We start from the raw sequence: 13,937 nt of genomic DNA on the forward strand, positions 1-13,937 counted from the left end.
CGGTAACAAGACACTGGTCACCGCCCACACCCATAACTGGCCTTCACAGTAAGGAGCACATGGAGGGCATATACATACAAGAAAAAGACAATTCCATAGCTCAACTCACCAACCAGTCTGCTGACCAACCAAATTTACCTGTCTAACCGTATGTTAAAAGCAGGGGTTTTAACAAGCTGCTATTGCTGGGTGTCCAGTGTGTGTCCTGTCCCTTTAAGGGGGCTAGGGCGGCCTCCTGGCTCACCTGTCTCACACCTATCCATTCAATGCATGTGCTTCCACTGTGGAGACACTTATAAATTTAGTGTTAGGACTGCAAGTAATACAGGGTGCCTTGACGAGGCCTTGCAGCTTTCACATGCATTTGCAAATGTGTGCTAACTAAACCCCTGCTTTTAACATACGGTTAGACAGGTAAATTTGGTTGGTCAGCAGACTGGTTGGTGAGTTGAGCTATGGAATTGTCTTTTTCTTGTATGTATATGCCCTCCATGTGCTCCTTACTGTGAAGGCCAGTTATGGGTGTGGGCGGTGACCAGTGTCTTGTTACCGTTTGTATATTTGGGTCGGGGACACACTGGACGCCTCTGCTGCTATTGCTGGGTGTCCAGTGTGTGTCCTGTCCCTTTAAGGGGGCTAGGGCGGCCTCCTGGCTCACCTGTCTCACACCTATCCATTCAATGCATGTGCTTCCACTGTGGAGACACTTATAAATTTAGTGTTAGGACTGCAAGTAATACAGGGTGCCTTGACGAGGCCTTGCAGCTTTCACATGCGTTTGCAAATGTGTGCTAACTAAACCCCTGCTTTTAACATACGGTTAGACAGGTAAATTTGGTTGGTCAGCAGACTGGTTGGTGAGTTGAGCTATGGAATTGTCTTTTTCTTGTATGTATATGCCCTCCATGTGCTCCTTACTGTGAAGGCCAGTTATGGGTGTGGGCGGTGACCAGTGTCTTGTTACCGTTTGTATATTTGGGTCGGGGACACACTGGACGCCTCTGCTGCTATTGCTGGGTGTCCAGTGTGTGTCCTGTCCCTTTAAGGGGGCTAGGGCGGCCTCCTGGCTCACCTGTCTCACACCTATCCATTCAATGCATGTGCTTCCACTGTGGAGACACTTATAAATTTAGTGTTAGGACTGCAAGTAATACAGGGTGCCTTGACGAGGCCTTGCAGCTTTCACATGCGTTTGCAAATGTGTGCTAACTAAACCCCTGCTTTTAACATACGGTTAGACAGGTAAATTTGGTTGGTCAGCAGACTGGTTGGTGAGTTGAGCTATGGAATTGTCTTTTTCTTGTATGTATATGCCCTCCATGTGCTCCTTACTGTGAAGGCCAGTTATGGGTGTGGGCGGTGACCAGTGTCTTGTTACCGTTTGTATATTTGGGTCGGGGACACACTGGACGCCTCTGCTGCTATTGCTGGGTGTCCAGTGTGTGTCCTGTCCCTTTAAGGGGGCTAGGGCGGCCTCCTGGCTCACCTGTCTCACACCTATCCATTCAATGCATGTGCTTCCACTGTGGAGACACTTATAAATTTAGTGTTAGGACTGCAAGTAATACAGGGTGCCTTGACGAGGCCTTGCAGCTTTCACATGCGTTTGCAAATGTGTGCTAACTAAACCCCTGCTTTTAACATACGGTTAGACAGGTAAATTTGGTTGGTCAGCAGACTGGTTGGTGAGTTGAGCTATGGAATTGTCTTTTTCTTGTATGTATATGCCCTCCATGTGCTCCTTACTGTGAAGGCCAGTTATGGGTGTGGGCGGTGACCAGTGTCTTGTTACCGTTTGTATATTTGGGTCGGGGACACACTGGACGCCTCTGCTGCTATTGCTGGGTGTCCAGTGTGTGTCCTGTCCCTTTAAGGGGGCTAGGGCGGCCTCCTGGCTCACCTGTCTCACACCTATCCATTCAATGCATGTGCTTACACTGTGGAGACACTTATAAATTTAGTGTTAGGACTGCAAGTAATACAGGGTGCCTTGACGAGGCCTTGCAGCTTTCACATGCGTTTGCAAATGTGTGCTAACTAAACCCCTGCTTTTAACATACGGTTAGACAGGTAAATTTGGTTGGTCAGCAGACTGGTTGGTGAGTTGAGCTATGGAATTGTCTTTTTCTTGTATGTATATGCCCTCCATGTGCTCCTTACTGTGAAGGCCAGTTATGGGTGTGGGCGGTGACCAGTGTCTTGTTACCGTTTGTATATTTGGGTCGGGGACACACTGGACGCCTCTGCTGCTATTGCTGGGTGTCCAGTGTGTGTCCTGTCCCTTTAAGGGGGCTAGGGCGGCCTCCTGGCTCACCTGTCTCACACCTATCCATTCAATGCATGTGCTTCCACTGTGGAGACACTTATAAATTTAGTGTTAGGACTGCAAGTAATACAGGGTGCCTTGACGAGGCCTTGCAGCTTTCACATGCGTTTGCAAATGTGTGCTAACTAAACCCCTGCTTTTAACATACGGTTAGACAGGTAAATTTGGTTGGTCAGCAGACTGGTTGGTGAGTTGAGCTATGGAATTGTCTTTTTCTTGTATGTATATGCCCTCCATGTGCTCCTTACTGTGAAGGCCAGTTATGGGTGTGGGCGGTGACCAGTGTCTTGTTACCGTTTGTATATTTGGGTCGGGGACACACTGGACGCCTCTGCTGCTATTGCTGGGTGTCCAGTGTGTGTCCTGTCCCTTTAAGGGGGCTAGGGCGGCCTCCTGGCTCACCTGTCTCACACCTATCCATTCAATGCATGTGCTTCCACTGTGGAGACACTTATAAATTTAGTGTTAGGACTGCAAGTAATACAGGGTGCCTTGACGAGGCCTTGCAGCTTTCACATGCGTTTGCAAATGTGTGCTAACTAAACCCCTGCTTTTAACATACGGTTAGACAGGTAAATTTGGTTGGTCAGCAGACTGGTTGGTGAGTTGAGCTATGGAATTGTCTTTTTCTTGTATGTATATGCCCTCCATGTGCTCCTTACTGTGAAGGCCAGTTATGGGTGTGGGCGGTGACCAGTGTCTTGTTACCGTATGCATGAGAACAAAGTGGACATTCACAGCAGATTCCAATCATGGTAATTAGGGAACAAGGGAAGAAATACAATATATTCTCAAACATTAAATACAAAAAAATGTGATATTAAAGGATAAAAATCTTACCTTCATATACTCCTTCTGCAGGACCTGGATGATGGCAGAACAGGTCTCCAGGATAATGATACCCAGAGCCTGGGGGGAGATGCCTGTCGAGAACTTCAAGTCCTGCAGGCTTCTCCCTGTCGCCAAATACCGCAGGGTAGCGACGAGCCTCTGCTCTGCAGTGATGGCTTGCCTCATGCAGGTATCCTGCCTGCTAATATAAGGGGTCAGCGAAGCCAGCAGACGGTGAAACACGGGGTCCGTCATCCTGAGAAAGTTCCTGAAATCATCAGGATTATTCTCACGGATCTCACGGAGCAAAGGCATGTGACAGAACTGGTCACGCTGAAGCAACCAATTCTTGGTCCATCAACTCCTCCCCACCCTGTTCATGGACTGGACTTGTGTCAAGGTCAGGACCCCAACACCAAGCCCCCGCACAGCACGAACTCTACGAGGAGTACGCATACGCAACATGGCTAGAAAACGGTCGGCTGCTCAGAACGAAGTAACAGAACGCACTGAAGAACAGCAAGGCCTGTGAAGAGCGACCTGAAAAACAACAACGGGCGGACAAGATCGCACAGAAAACTCCAATACGAACTGACTGCACACACTGAAGAGCAGATACAAACCCAGAAGCACAAACTGAACGGCAGAAAATGATCTGAAAGCCACGAGTCTGAAAAAGCGCAAATCGTCTCTCACCAAACTTTTACTAACATGAGATTAGCAAAAGGAGCCCAAAGGGTGCCGCGCTTGGTTCTGAACTGGCCTTTTCTAGTCTCGTCGTACGTGCTTGACGTCACCGCGTTGTTGGCGATCGGAAATTCCGACAACTTTGTGTGACCGTGTGTACGCAAAACAAGTTTGAGCCAACATCCGTCGGAAAAATTCCTAGGATTTTGTTGTCGGAATGTCCGAACAAAGTCCAAACGTGTGTACGGGGCATAAGACTGGTGTTGGTGCCTTTCTGTCTCAAGATGTAGACATCTTCTCGAAGGTACTGCTGTGCCGGTTCTCATTCTTACTGACCATTTGAATCTCACATTCTTGTCAGAGGCTAAACGCCTCTCTCCCAGAAGGGCGCGATGGGCTCTTTTCTTGTCAAGTTTCAATTACATTGTCTCATTCTTACCCGGTACTAAGAATGTAAGGGCTGATGCCTTGTCACGACAAATTTCCTCCACTTCCAAGTTGGAGACGGTTCCAGTTCCTGTGATTCCTCCTGATCGTATTCTGGCTACGGTTTGCACCAGTCTCACTTCTCCAATGGGTGACAAAATTCTTGCTGCTCAGGTCCATGCTCCTCCTGAGAAACCTTGTGACCACTGCTTTGTCCCAGAGAATCTCTGTACTGCTGTGCTCCAGACTTACCATTCTCCCAAGGCTGCATGTCACCCTGGGAAGAATAAACTGTTTTGGGCCATTTCCCAACAATTCTGGTGGCCTAATCTACGTGCTGATGTAACTTCCTTCATAGCTGCCTGTTCCGTGTATGCTCAAAGTAAGACTCCACGAAACCTTCCAGTGGGCCTCCTACAACCCGTATCCAATGGAGAGAGGCCCTGGACCCACCTGTCTATGGATTTCATTGTGGAGTTACCCAACTCCCAGGGCAACACAGTTATCCTTATGGTGGTTGACCAGTTCTCAAAGATGTGTCATTGTATTCCACTTAAGAAGTTGCCCACTTCTAAGGAACTGGCTTCCATTTTTGCTTGGGAGATCTTTCGCTTATATGGGCTACCCAAGGTGATTGTCTCGGACAGGGGTAGTCAGTTTGTGTCCCTGTTCTGGTGAGCCTTTTGTGCACAGTTGGGAATTCAGCTTGCTTTCTCCTCACCTGCAGTCTAATGGGGCTGCAGAACGAGCCAATCAGTCCATGAAGCAATTCCTACGTTGCTATATTTCTGACCATCATAACAACTGGTCAGACCTCTTACCGTGGGCAGAGTTTGCTCACAACAGTGCCTTGAATTCTGCTTCCTGATTGTCCCCGTTTATGGTGAACTATGGTTTCCAACCTTCCATGTTGCCTGACTCGTTTGTTCTGCAGAGTATTCCTGTGTTAGAGGAGCATCTCAGTGGTCTTCGTTCCACTTGAACACAAGTCCAGGAGGCTTTGCGACATGCTAATGATAGGTACAGACTCCATGCTGACCACAGACGCCTGCCTGCGCCTTCGTACCAGGTTGGGGACAGGGTCTGGCTGTCATCTCGCAACCTCTGCCTCCCTCTCTGAAGTTCGTACCTCGGTTTATTGGGCCTTTCCATATTCTTCGCAGGATTAACCCAGTGGCTTACGCATTAGACCTTCCTTCTAATATGCGTATTTCAAATGTATTTCATGTCTCCTTATTAAAACCTTTGGTCTGCAACTGCTTTACCACCTCGGTGCCACGTCCTCACCTTGTACAGGTTGAGAACCATGAGGAGTATGAAGTACAGTCCATTGTTGACTCCCGTAGGTGCCGTGGGCGCATACAGTACCTGGTGCATTGGAAAGGGTACGGCCTGGAGGAACGCTCTTGGGTCTCATCCTCGGATGTACATGCCCATGTCCTCCTCTGTGATTTCCATAGACGTTTTCCCCTCAAGCCTGGTGGCCCTCTGAAGAGGAGGGGTCATTGAGGAGGGGGTACCGTCAAGGCTGGGTTCAGCCCTTCCTTATCAAAGTTGGCCGCTCAGCTATCGGCTAATTGCCAGCTCCTATCTCTCTAGAGTTACTCAGCTGTTGATGATATCCTGCTCATCAGTCCTGCCTACTTAAGCCGTCCAGTTCAGAGGATCTTTGCCTTCGCCTTGGTCAACATCACAGACATCTCCTGTAATCCTGTTAAAAACTTGCTTTGTTGACATCCCTTTTGGCTCCAGCTCTTGCTTGTTGTTTCACTACATTGATCCCTGACTTCTGGCTTGTCTGACTATCTGTTCCGGTTACTGAACTTTGGCTATGTTTTGTTCTTTTTACTTTTATTATTAAACAGGTGTGATTTAACTGTACTTCTGTCTCAGCCTGATTTCATGGTTTCTATCAGAGATGTAGCATCCTGGTCTGGTGGAGTGTCGTGCAGTTCCTGGAACTATAGGAATACAGAGTCCTCCTGAGTCAAGAGGTTCCTCTTCCATGTTGAACTGAATAATGCTGAGCCATAGATATGGCGTGAGTTACCAACCTTACTATATCTGAACTTTATGGAAAGCCCTTTCAAGAATCTGAGGCTTGGATGAACCCGCTGGAAGGGTGGTTTCAATTCTGATGTATCCCAGTCACTAGGGGGGAGCCTGGCCTTAACAATCTGCTACAGAAAGATGTTAATTTACTAAATAAGTCCAATATTATTCAGATTCTATTTTTTTATGTTATCATAATGTAATGAACTCTTCAGAGCATCAGGTGGAGAAGAAAATAGAACTGACAAGAAATTTGAAAAGAAAGATGGAATAGAGTTTTTAGCACATTACATATTTTAATAGAAAATGCTTTAACTTATTTTTATTATAAAATCTTTTCAGGCGAATAAAATACAAAGACCTTTTTTACTCTATACTATGGCTAAATAAACTCGAGATTCTAAATCTCTGCACTACACATCTTTATAAACTGAGCTCAGAGGGCTCCGACCTTCAGCACCGACAGACAAGGCGGCTCACACTATCCAGTGTCATGTACAGATTTTTTGCTCTGCATTTGTTCAGATCTATGGAAGCCTTTCGTTCTGTAAAACAATGTGGCTTATTTCATTTCTGTGTTTAATATTATGCCTGAATGGTATCTACAGCCCATCACCAGCTTGTTACCTGCAGATTGTACCGGCATATGAGGATTATGAATATGTTCAGGATGGAGACATCATCATTGGAGGAGTCTTCACCGTCAACTGCCTCATGGCCGGGTACAAGATCCCTGGGAAGCCGAATGTTCCTGGCATGTTCTGTTTAAAGTATGTAACTTGAACAAAAAAATAAAAGTCTATTGAAACTCATACCCGTAAGGCAGTGGTCCCCAAATTACAGCCCTGTTGGCCACATCCACCCTGCTATAAGATTTTATATGGCCTGCAGCTAGGGTCAGTGGCCTATCCCTGTACACAGATTGAGGATTTAAGTCAGCAGAGACTGGCTATTGTCTCTGCTTCAACCTGATGAGATTATGTTAATTTCTGATTTTTTTTACTCCTAATTTTTATTGAATATTTGTTTTTTTGGATGAATGATTTTTTTTTAAATTAGCAGCACATTTTTTTCTCTCTGTAAAAAAAAAAGATGTAGTTTCCCCCAAAATTCATATCATGTACTTGATAGTTGTCTGGTATGAATTTTAAAGGAGTGCCATTTGCAAGAACGACAAAAAAAAAATGAAAAGAAAATGGGCCCTCCAAAATACATACCAGACCCTTATCCAAGAATGGAGACAGCAGATCAGAACAAGGGGGCAACCAGCATACCCCCTCCATTCTGAACTGTAGAAGGCCACGTTCACTCAAAAGGGGAGATTCCCTTGGCAGGGGGCAACTTGTCTAAATGTTGATGATAACAAGGCACTTTTCCCCAGAACCTTGGCCTGGTGGTTGGGGGAAGTGCAATTATCAGAATCTGGAAGCCCCTTTAAAATATGTGAGCCATCAGATGCTACCCCCACCCCTGTGAAAGAGCAAGTGGGACATAATACCCTGTAACTCATTCATCAAAAATTACAGTGAAAAGTAACACACACACACTACCTTTAACAAAGTAATTTAATTTAAAAAAATTCCTGCAGTATAAATCCATCATTAATCACATTGTTCAGCAATGTATATCCACTTCACTCCAAAACAAAAAGCACACCTAAACATATGCTCCTACTCACCTGCCTGCAGCAGAATGTAAACAAAGGAAGGAGTATTCATGTTGTTCACCAGATACTGTATTGTCATGTCCATAATTGGTTGTGCCCCTTTGTTTACATTGAGCTTAGGGTCTGGGAGATGTAATTTGCAGTGATCAGTCATGTTTCTTTCTTTTTGGAGGGCCAGCAGTTGTCACTCGTCATATTGATACATGGGTGAACAAAGACATTGATGATGGATTAGAATTGTGTGACATTTTTTTGTTTTATTTTGTTTATTTTTTTGGTAGGGTGTCAGATATTATTTTTTTTATATAAATGAGTAATCAGTGGTTCCATGTACCCATTACTCATTCACACATAACCCTTATTTTTAGGAGGGTTCCAGATTTCCATAAGTTTTCTCCTCGCAGACCATCACAACCACCAGCCGGGGTTGAGGAGAAAATAATTTGTCCTCATCAACATGATGACAAGGTGCTTTGCCAGGGGTGTGCCCCCCTACCAAGGTACCTTTCACATGTTGTGAGCATGTGACCTGGTATGGTTTAGAAGGTGGCTCTTTGCTCCACAATTCCTGGTCAACCAGACTGTTCCATGCTCCAATAAAGGTCTTGTGTGGATTTTGTGAGAGAGCGGAATTTTTTTTTTTTATGAGGGTTCCCTCTTAAAATCCATAACGGACCCTCTATGGGGTATAATAGCATGGTATTGAATTGGGGGAGGTGGTGCTGGTGTTTTTTTCTTAACCATACCAACCAATAACTGAATTGTGGCTGGTGTTTTAACAACCAATGACATCCACTGGATAAAGGTCTGGTGTGGATTTTGAAGGATGGCCTCACATCATTATTTTTTTAAGGGACAGCTCATATTGCTTAAAAAAAGTGTGGGATCTTCCTCTAAATCTATACCAGGTCTTTAATCAGGCATGCAGCTTGTCTGGCTAGGAAATGGGGAGCTGCAAGCATGTGCTCTCCTTCTCCTTAACCATACCTTGCCACATGCCCAAGGCACTTTATGTTGATGGAGACAAGGACTGCATCCTCATATTTCTGGCCCCAAGGATATGTAAGTCTGTGTGTCGGGGGATATTTTGTGAATGAGTAACATGGGGTACACTTTAACCCATTCCCATTTATGTAGGTATAGGACCTGCCAATCTTAATAGGAGCTTCCAAATTTCGATAATTTCCCCCCACATCCCTGGCTGTGGTGTTAAAGCCCTTGTCCCCATCAACATGGAGGTATGGTGCCTTGCAGCAGGTGGGGGAGCTTCAGAAGGCATCCTGGTATGGTTCAGGGGGAGATGGATTTACATCAACAGATTTTTTTCATTTTGATGTGTCTGTGTGTTTATTTGCTGTTTACTAGGGATGGGTGAATGGTTTGACCCGAGCATTTGCCTGTTCGGCCATTCGCTGAACACCCTGCAATTCACAGAGCTTTGCCCAATCAGGGTGCAGTGAAATCTGGTTGTTAAGGAGTGGGGCCGGGAAGCCAGTCACATCATCCTTAATAACTGATGAGTCATCAGATGTCAATGGGTTTCCCCGCTGACAGCTGAATAATTAAAAAAAAGTGCCTCCGAGTCTGTTATGGATTTTAAGGGGAACCCCACAACAAAATCCTTACCAGACCCTTATCCAGGCATGCAGCCCAGCAGGTCAGGAAAGGGGGGGATTAGTGAACGCCCCATCCTCCTGAACCATACCAGGCTACATGCCCTCAACATAGGGGTGTGGGTGCTTTCTGACGTCACAAACTGGTGCATGCTGGGCATGTGATGTCACAAGGGGGCAGGGCATCAGAGAAGATGGAGCTTTTTTTTAGGTCCATGGGTGGCATGATTGACAATGAATTTACATTGAGGGACACTATATTTTATTTTTTAATAAAGGATTTGTCAAAAACTTGTCTCTGTGTTTTTATTACTTTTTTGTACACTTATGTACCGCATACTCATTCACATAGGGGGGTCGGGATCTGGGGGCCCCCTTGTTAAACCCCCCCACCTCAAAGCACCCATCCCCCATGTTTAGGACATGTGACCTGGTATGGTTCAGGAGGGGGGCGCTCGCTCATCCCCCAGAATCCCTAGAATCTGGGTGTGGCAGAATGGAGAAATGCTGGCAATAAGGTAATGTAACTAGACAGTAATAAGGTAATAGCTAGCAATAGAGGTATAGGAATTCAGCGTATCCTATCAGGACCTCACGCTGTTTTTATTTTTATTTTATTTTGGTGTAGGGTTCCCCTCCAAATCCATACCAGACCCGAGAGGCCTGGTATGGACTGGGGGAACCCCACACCATGTTTTCCTTATTTTTTCAGCAGCCTAGTGTCTGCAATTGCAACCGCGAGTCATTTTTTTTTCTTTACAAATTCCATTTTTACTGCAGCATGTTATATATATACTACAGATGCACCACTTTACAGGCAGACTAAGGGGACCCCCAGGTACTATAGTTAAAGGTATGTTTCTTTTTCTTTTTTTGCACAACCATAATTAAAATCACTGCTCCTGAAAAAACAATTGCTTTTGAAAAGAAAATCTGCATTGATACATGTCTCCCATGGCAGTACCCGGGCCCCCGTACCTCTTTTATAGCCAATTACTTGCATAAAAGCCTTAAAAATTGTCATTTTTCTTTTTTTCCTCTTCGGCTCCCATAGACTTCTTTGGGGTTAGAACATTTCCCTGCTTGGGAGTTCTGCTGCGAACCAAACAAGGGGGCTGTCGGCTCATGTCTACTGTTTACTTTTTTGTAAAGGAGGGGCAGAACATGAGGGCCCCCTTACTTTTACATGGGCTTCCATATTCCGATAAGCCCCCTATCTGCAGACCCCCACAGCCACCAGACTACCTCAAAATCCACACCAGGCCATTATTCAGGTAAGCAGCCTGGGTGGCCAGGAAAGGGGTGGGGAAGCTGACCTTTGACATGGCTATGATCATATGTGAGCAACTAGAAAATGCTTTTTTCATTTCCATTTTCTCACTAAACCTTTAGGCTATAGGAAGCTGATGACCTCTTGTAGCCGATTTACAAATCCGTTATATTAACAGACCTTTGCAACAATACTTCAAGAATCTTCAAATGTTCCTTTTTGCCATTGACCAAGTGAATAAAAACCCAACAATCCTGCCTAATATGACCCTAGGATATCATCTTTATGACTCGTGTTCTCATCCCAGAAAAGCCATAAAAAGCGTTTTACAGATTTTATCCGGACCTGGAGAGGCTATCCCAAATTATTCCTGCCGAGACCACCAGAAATTAGCTGGTTTTATTGGAGACCAGAGTTCAACCACAATCCTGCCTATGGCCCAGATATTATCTGTGTATAACCATGTGCAAGTGAGTATAATAACATGAATTATGACTCAAGTCTGTTGTGTCAGATCTGTTCTGTCAGTCTGTTTTCCCCTGTGTCTCATCTGTTCTTTTTTTTTGCATGTAAATTTTAAAAGTTTTTTCATTAAATGAAACAAGTTCAGCATATCTATCATATACATAAGCATACATGTGGGTAGGTGCAGCATGGCGTAAAAAGTGATGATACAGAACTTGGTTGTAGAATGAAGCGCTTTGTATTAAAGGAAAAGGCTCAACTGAACAGGCGACTCCACAGAAGAGCACCACACCAGGGAGGCACACACAGTGGATTCGGATGCACCGACTAGCCACTTTTCCTGACAGGCGTGTGCACTTTCCCTCTCCTAACCACTTGGCAAAATGCGTGCTAAAACCTGGAGCAGGAACTTATAAAGACTGGGCTGACCCAGGATGGCTGCCAGAAGTCACCTGCATGCAGCTTAGCCAAATGGAACACTACCTCCAGGGACCAGGAAACAATAAAGTAAGTTTCTCCTGATTTCCTCTCTAGGCTGTGGTACCACTCCTCCTGCAATGGAGGAAACAGAATACACCTGCCTACATACAGGTACAACTTAAAAAAAATATATATATACCTAATGTATTAAAAATACTTAAGAAATCTCTCCATTACATCCATTGCTCAGCCAGAGAGCACAGACACATAAGAACTGACTGATAATCAATAATCATAAAAAGTAAACATAATTTTGCTCCTCTCATTCTCCTCCCATCAGGACTAAAAACAAATGGGCCATAGTCTTCCCCCATAGCCACCACCACTCTTCACAAAATATTAAGCTTCCAGCAGAGGATCTGCCATCAAAATCGAAAAAATTCCCAACACTCCAAATTTCCTTGAGATTTTCTGTGGCGTATCACACTGTGTATTGTCATAGCCCTCAACTGTTGACTCTGCTATAAAGTTAGAACATGGCCTTAAAAATGACTGGGTGATATACAATCTATCCATAAGCATATAATAGTGTGACAATAATTTACAAATGTGTTCTCATCTAAACAACTGGGTTTTCCCATAATCACTTGATTTTTAGGTACAATGAAGTAATTGCTCCTGTCCAGAGACCCCCACAGCCAAGGGGCCAGGGCTGTGGGAAAGAGATCCTTAATCTCATCAACATAAGGACAAGGCGCTTTGCCAGGGTGTTCCCCCTGGCATGGTACACTATCATGTACCTTTACTCTACCTAGCACTGAGGATAAGATAGCTGTCACAGTCAGGGGTCAAACTTGGGGACCAGCATCAATAGCAGTAGAGAGGCTCCCACCAACCAGCTAGATAAATGCAGCACCAGGTCACCTTGGCAGATGACGTGGGCTCATCTGAGGTACGGAGTCTAAGCACTAACTGGTGATCACCAGGGCTTTTGATGGTGGAGATGGATTTTATTGTGTATTAGTACCAGGTTGCTATCCTCGGGATTGCCCCACCAGTTCAGTAGCAGGTACTGTAGGGATCAAGAAGTAAGCATAGTAAACAAGTCAAAGGTTGGTAGCAAGTTGTTGCAGGTTGGAATCAAGTAGAAGAGTAGATGAAAAACAAGCCAGAGTTCAGTAACGAGTGGTAGTGGAGAAAAGGAGAGTTGCAGGTATGCAAAGGAGCAAAATATTAGCTGGAGAGAGACAAATAATCTAGCAAACTGGAGGTGCAGGGACGAGGCTTAAATCAGGAAGTTCATGGGAGGAGCAAAGAGTTCTGTCAGGGCTGGGCTCAGCACTTCCTTCTCAAAGCTGGCCACTCCTATCAGCTCCTATCTCTCCACAGTGACCATCGTGAACAGGTTACATTCTTGGGTTATGTCATTTCCACTGCTGTTTTTTTGATGGACCCAGAGAAACTTTCAGCACTCCTACAGTGGCCCAGATCTGTGGGTTTACATCCTCTGCAGCGTATTCTTGGCTGTTTCAACTATTATCTGAAGTTTATTTGTAACTTCTCGTCTCTGGTCAAGCCCCTGACTGATATAACCAGAAAGGACGGTAACCCACAGAGTTGGTCTCCGGAGTCTATTCAGGCCTTTGAGAGTCTCAAGGCTGCCTTTGTTTCTGCTCCTGTGTTGGCACATCCTGATCCTGCGTTACCTTTTATCCTTGAGGTTGATGCTTCTAAGACTGGAGTTGGCACCCTTCTGTCTCAACGTCCTACCCCTAAGAACGCTATGCATCCTTGTGGCTACTTTTCCAAGAAATTGTCACCTGTGGAGTACAATTACGAGATTGGTGACAGAGAGCTGTTGGCGATCATTTTAGCCCTGAAAGAATGGAGACATCTCCTGGAAGGTACCACTGTGCCAGTTCTCATTCTTACTGACCATAAGAATCTCATATTCTTGTCTGAGGCTAAATGCCTCTCTCCCAGAAGGGTGTGATGGGCTCTTTTCTTGTCAAGTTACCATTACATTGTCTCATTCTTACCCGGTACTAAGATGCCTTGTCACAACAATATTCCTCCACCTCCAAGTTGGAGTCGGTTCTGGTTCCTGTGATCCCTCCAGATCAAATTCTGGCTACGGTTCGCACTCACTTCTTACTTCTCCTTTGGCTGACAAAATTCTTG

The 13,937-nt window shown here is 45.2% G+C and overlaps 1 protein-coding gene across 1 annotated transcript in view; it reads left to right on the top strand.

Annotated features, from left to right (window-relative positions):
* Nucleotides 1–6,306: 6,306 nt before the first annotated feature.
* LOC141111665 (vomeronasal type-2 receptor 26-like) overlaps nucleotides 6,307–13,937 on the top strand; it is a 29,970-nt gene continuing 22,339 nt past the window's right edge. The window contains exons 1-3 of the mRNA XM_073603814.1: nucleotides 6,307–6,311; nucleotides 6,931–7,092; nucleotides 12,415–12,540. Of these exons, the coding sequence (XP_073459915.1) occupies nucleotides 6,307–6,311; nucleotides 6,931–7,092; nucleotides 12,415–12,540 (293 nt within the window). The remainder of the gene's footprint in view (nucleotides 6,312–6,930; nucleotides 7,093–12,414; nucleotides 12,541–13,937) is intronic.

The sequence above is a fragment of the Aquarana catesbeiana genome, linkage group LG11, assembly GCF_042186555.1.
Source record: "Aquarana catesbeiana isolate 2022-GZ linkage group LG11, ASM4218655v1, whole genome shotgun sequence".
In the NCBI taxonomy this organism is placed as follows: domain Eukaryota; kingdom Metazoa; phylum Chordata; class Amphibia; order Anura; family Ranidae; genus Aquarana; species Aquarana catesbeiana.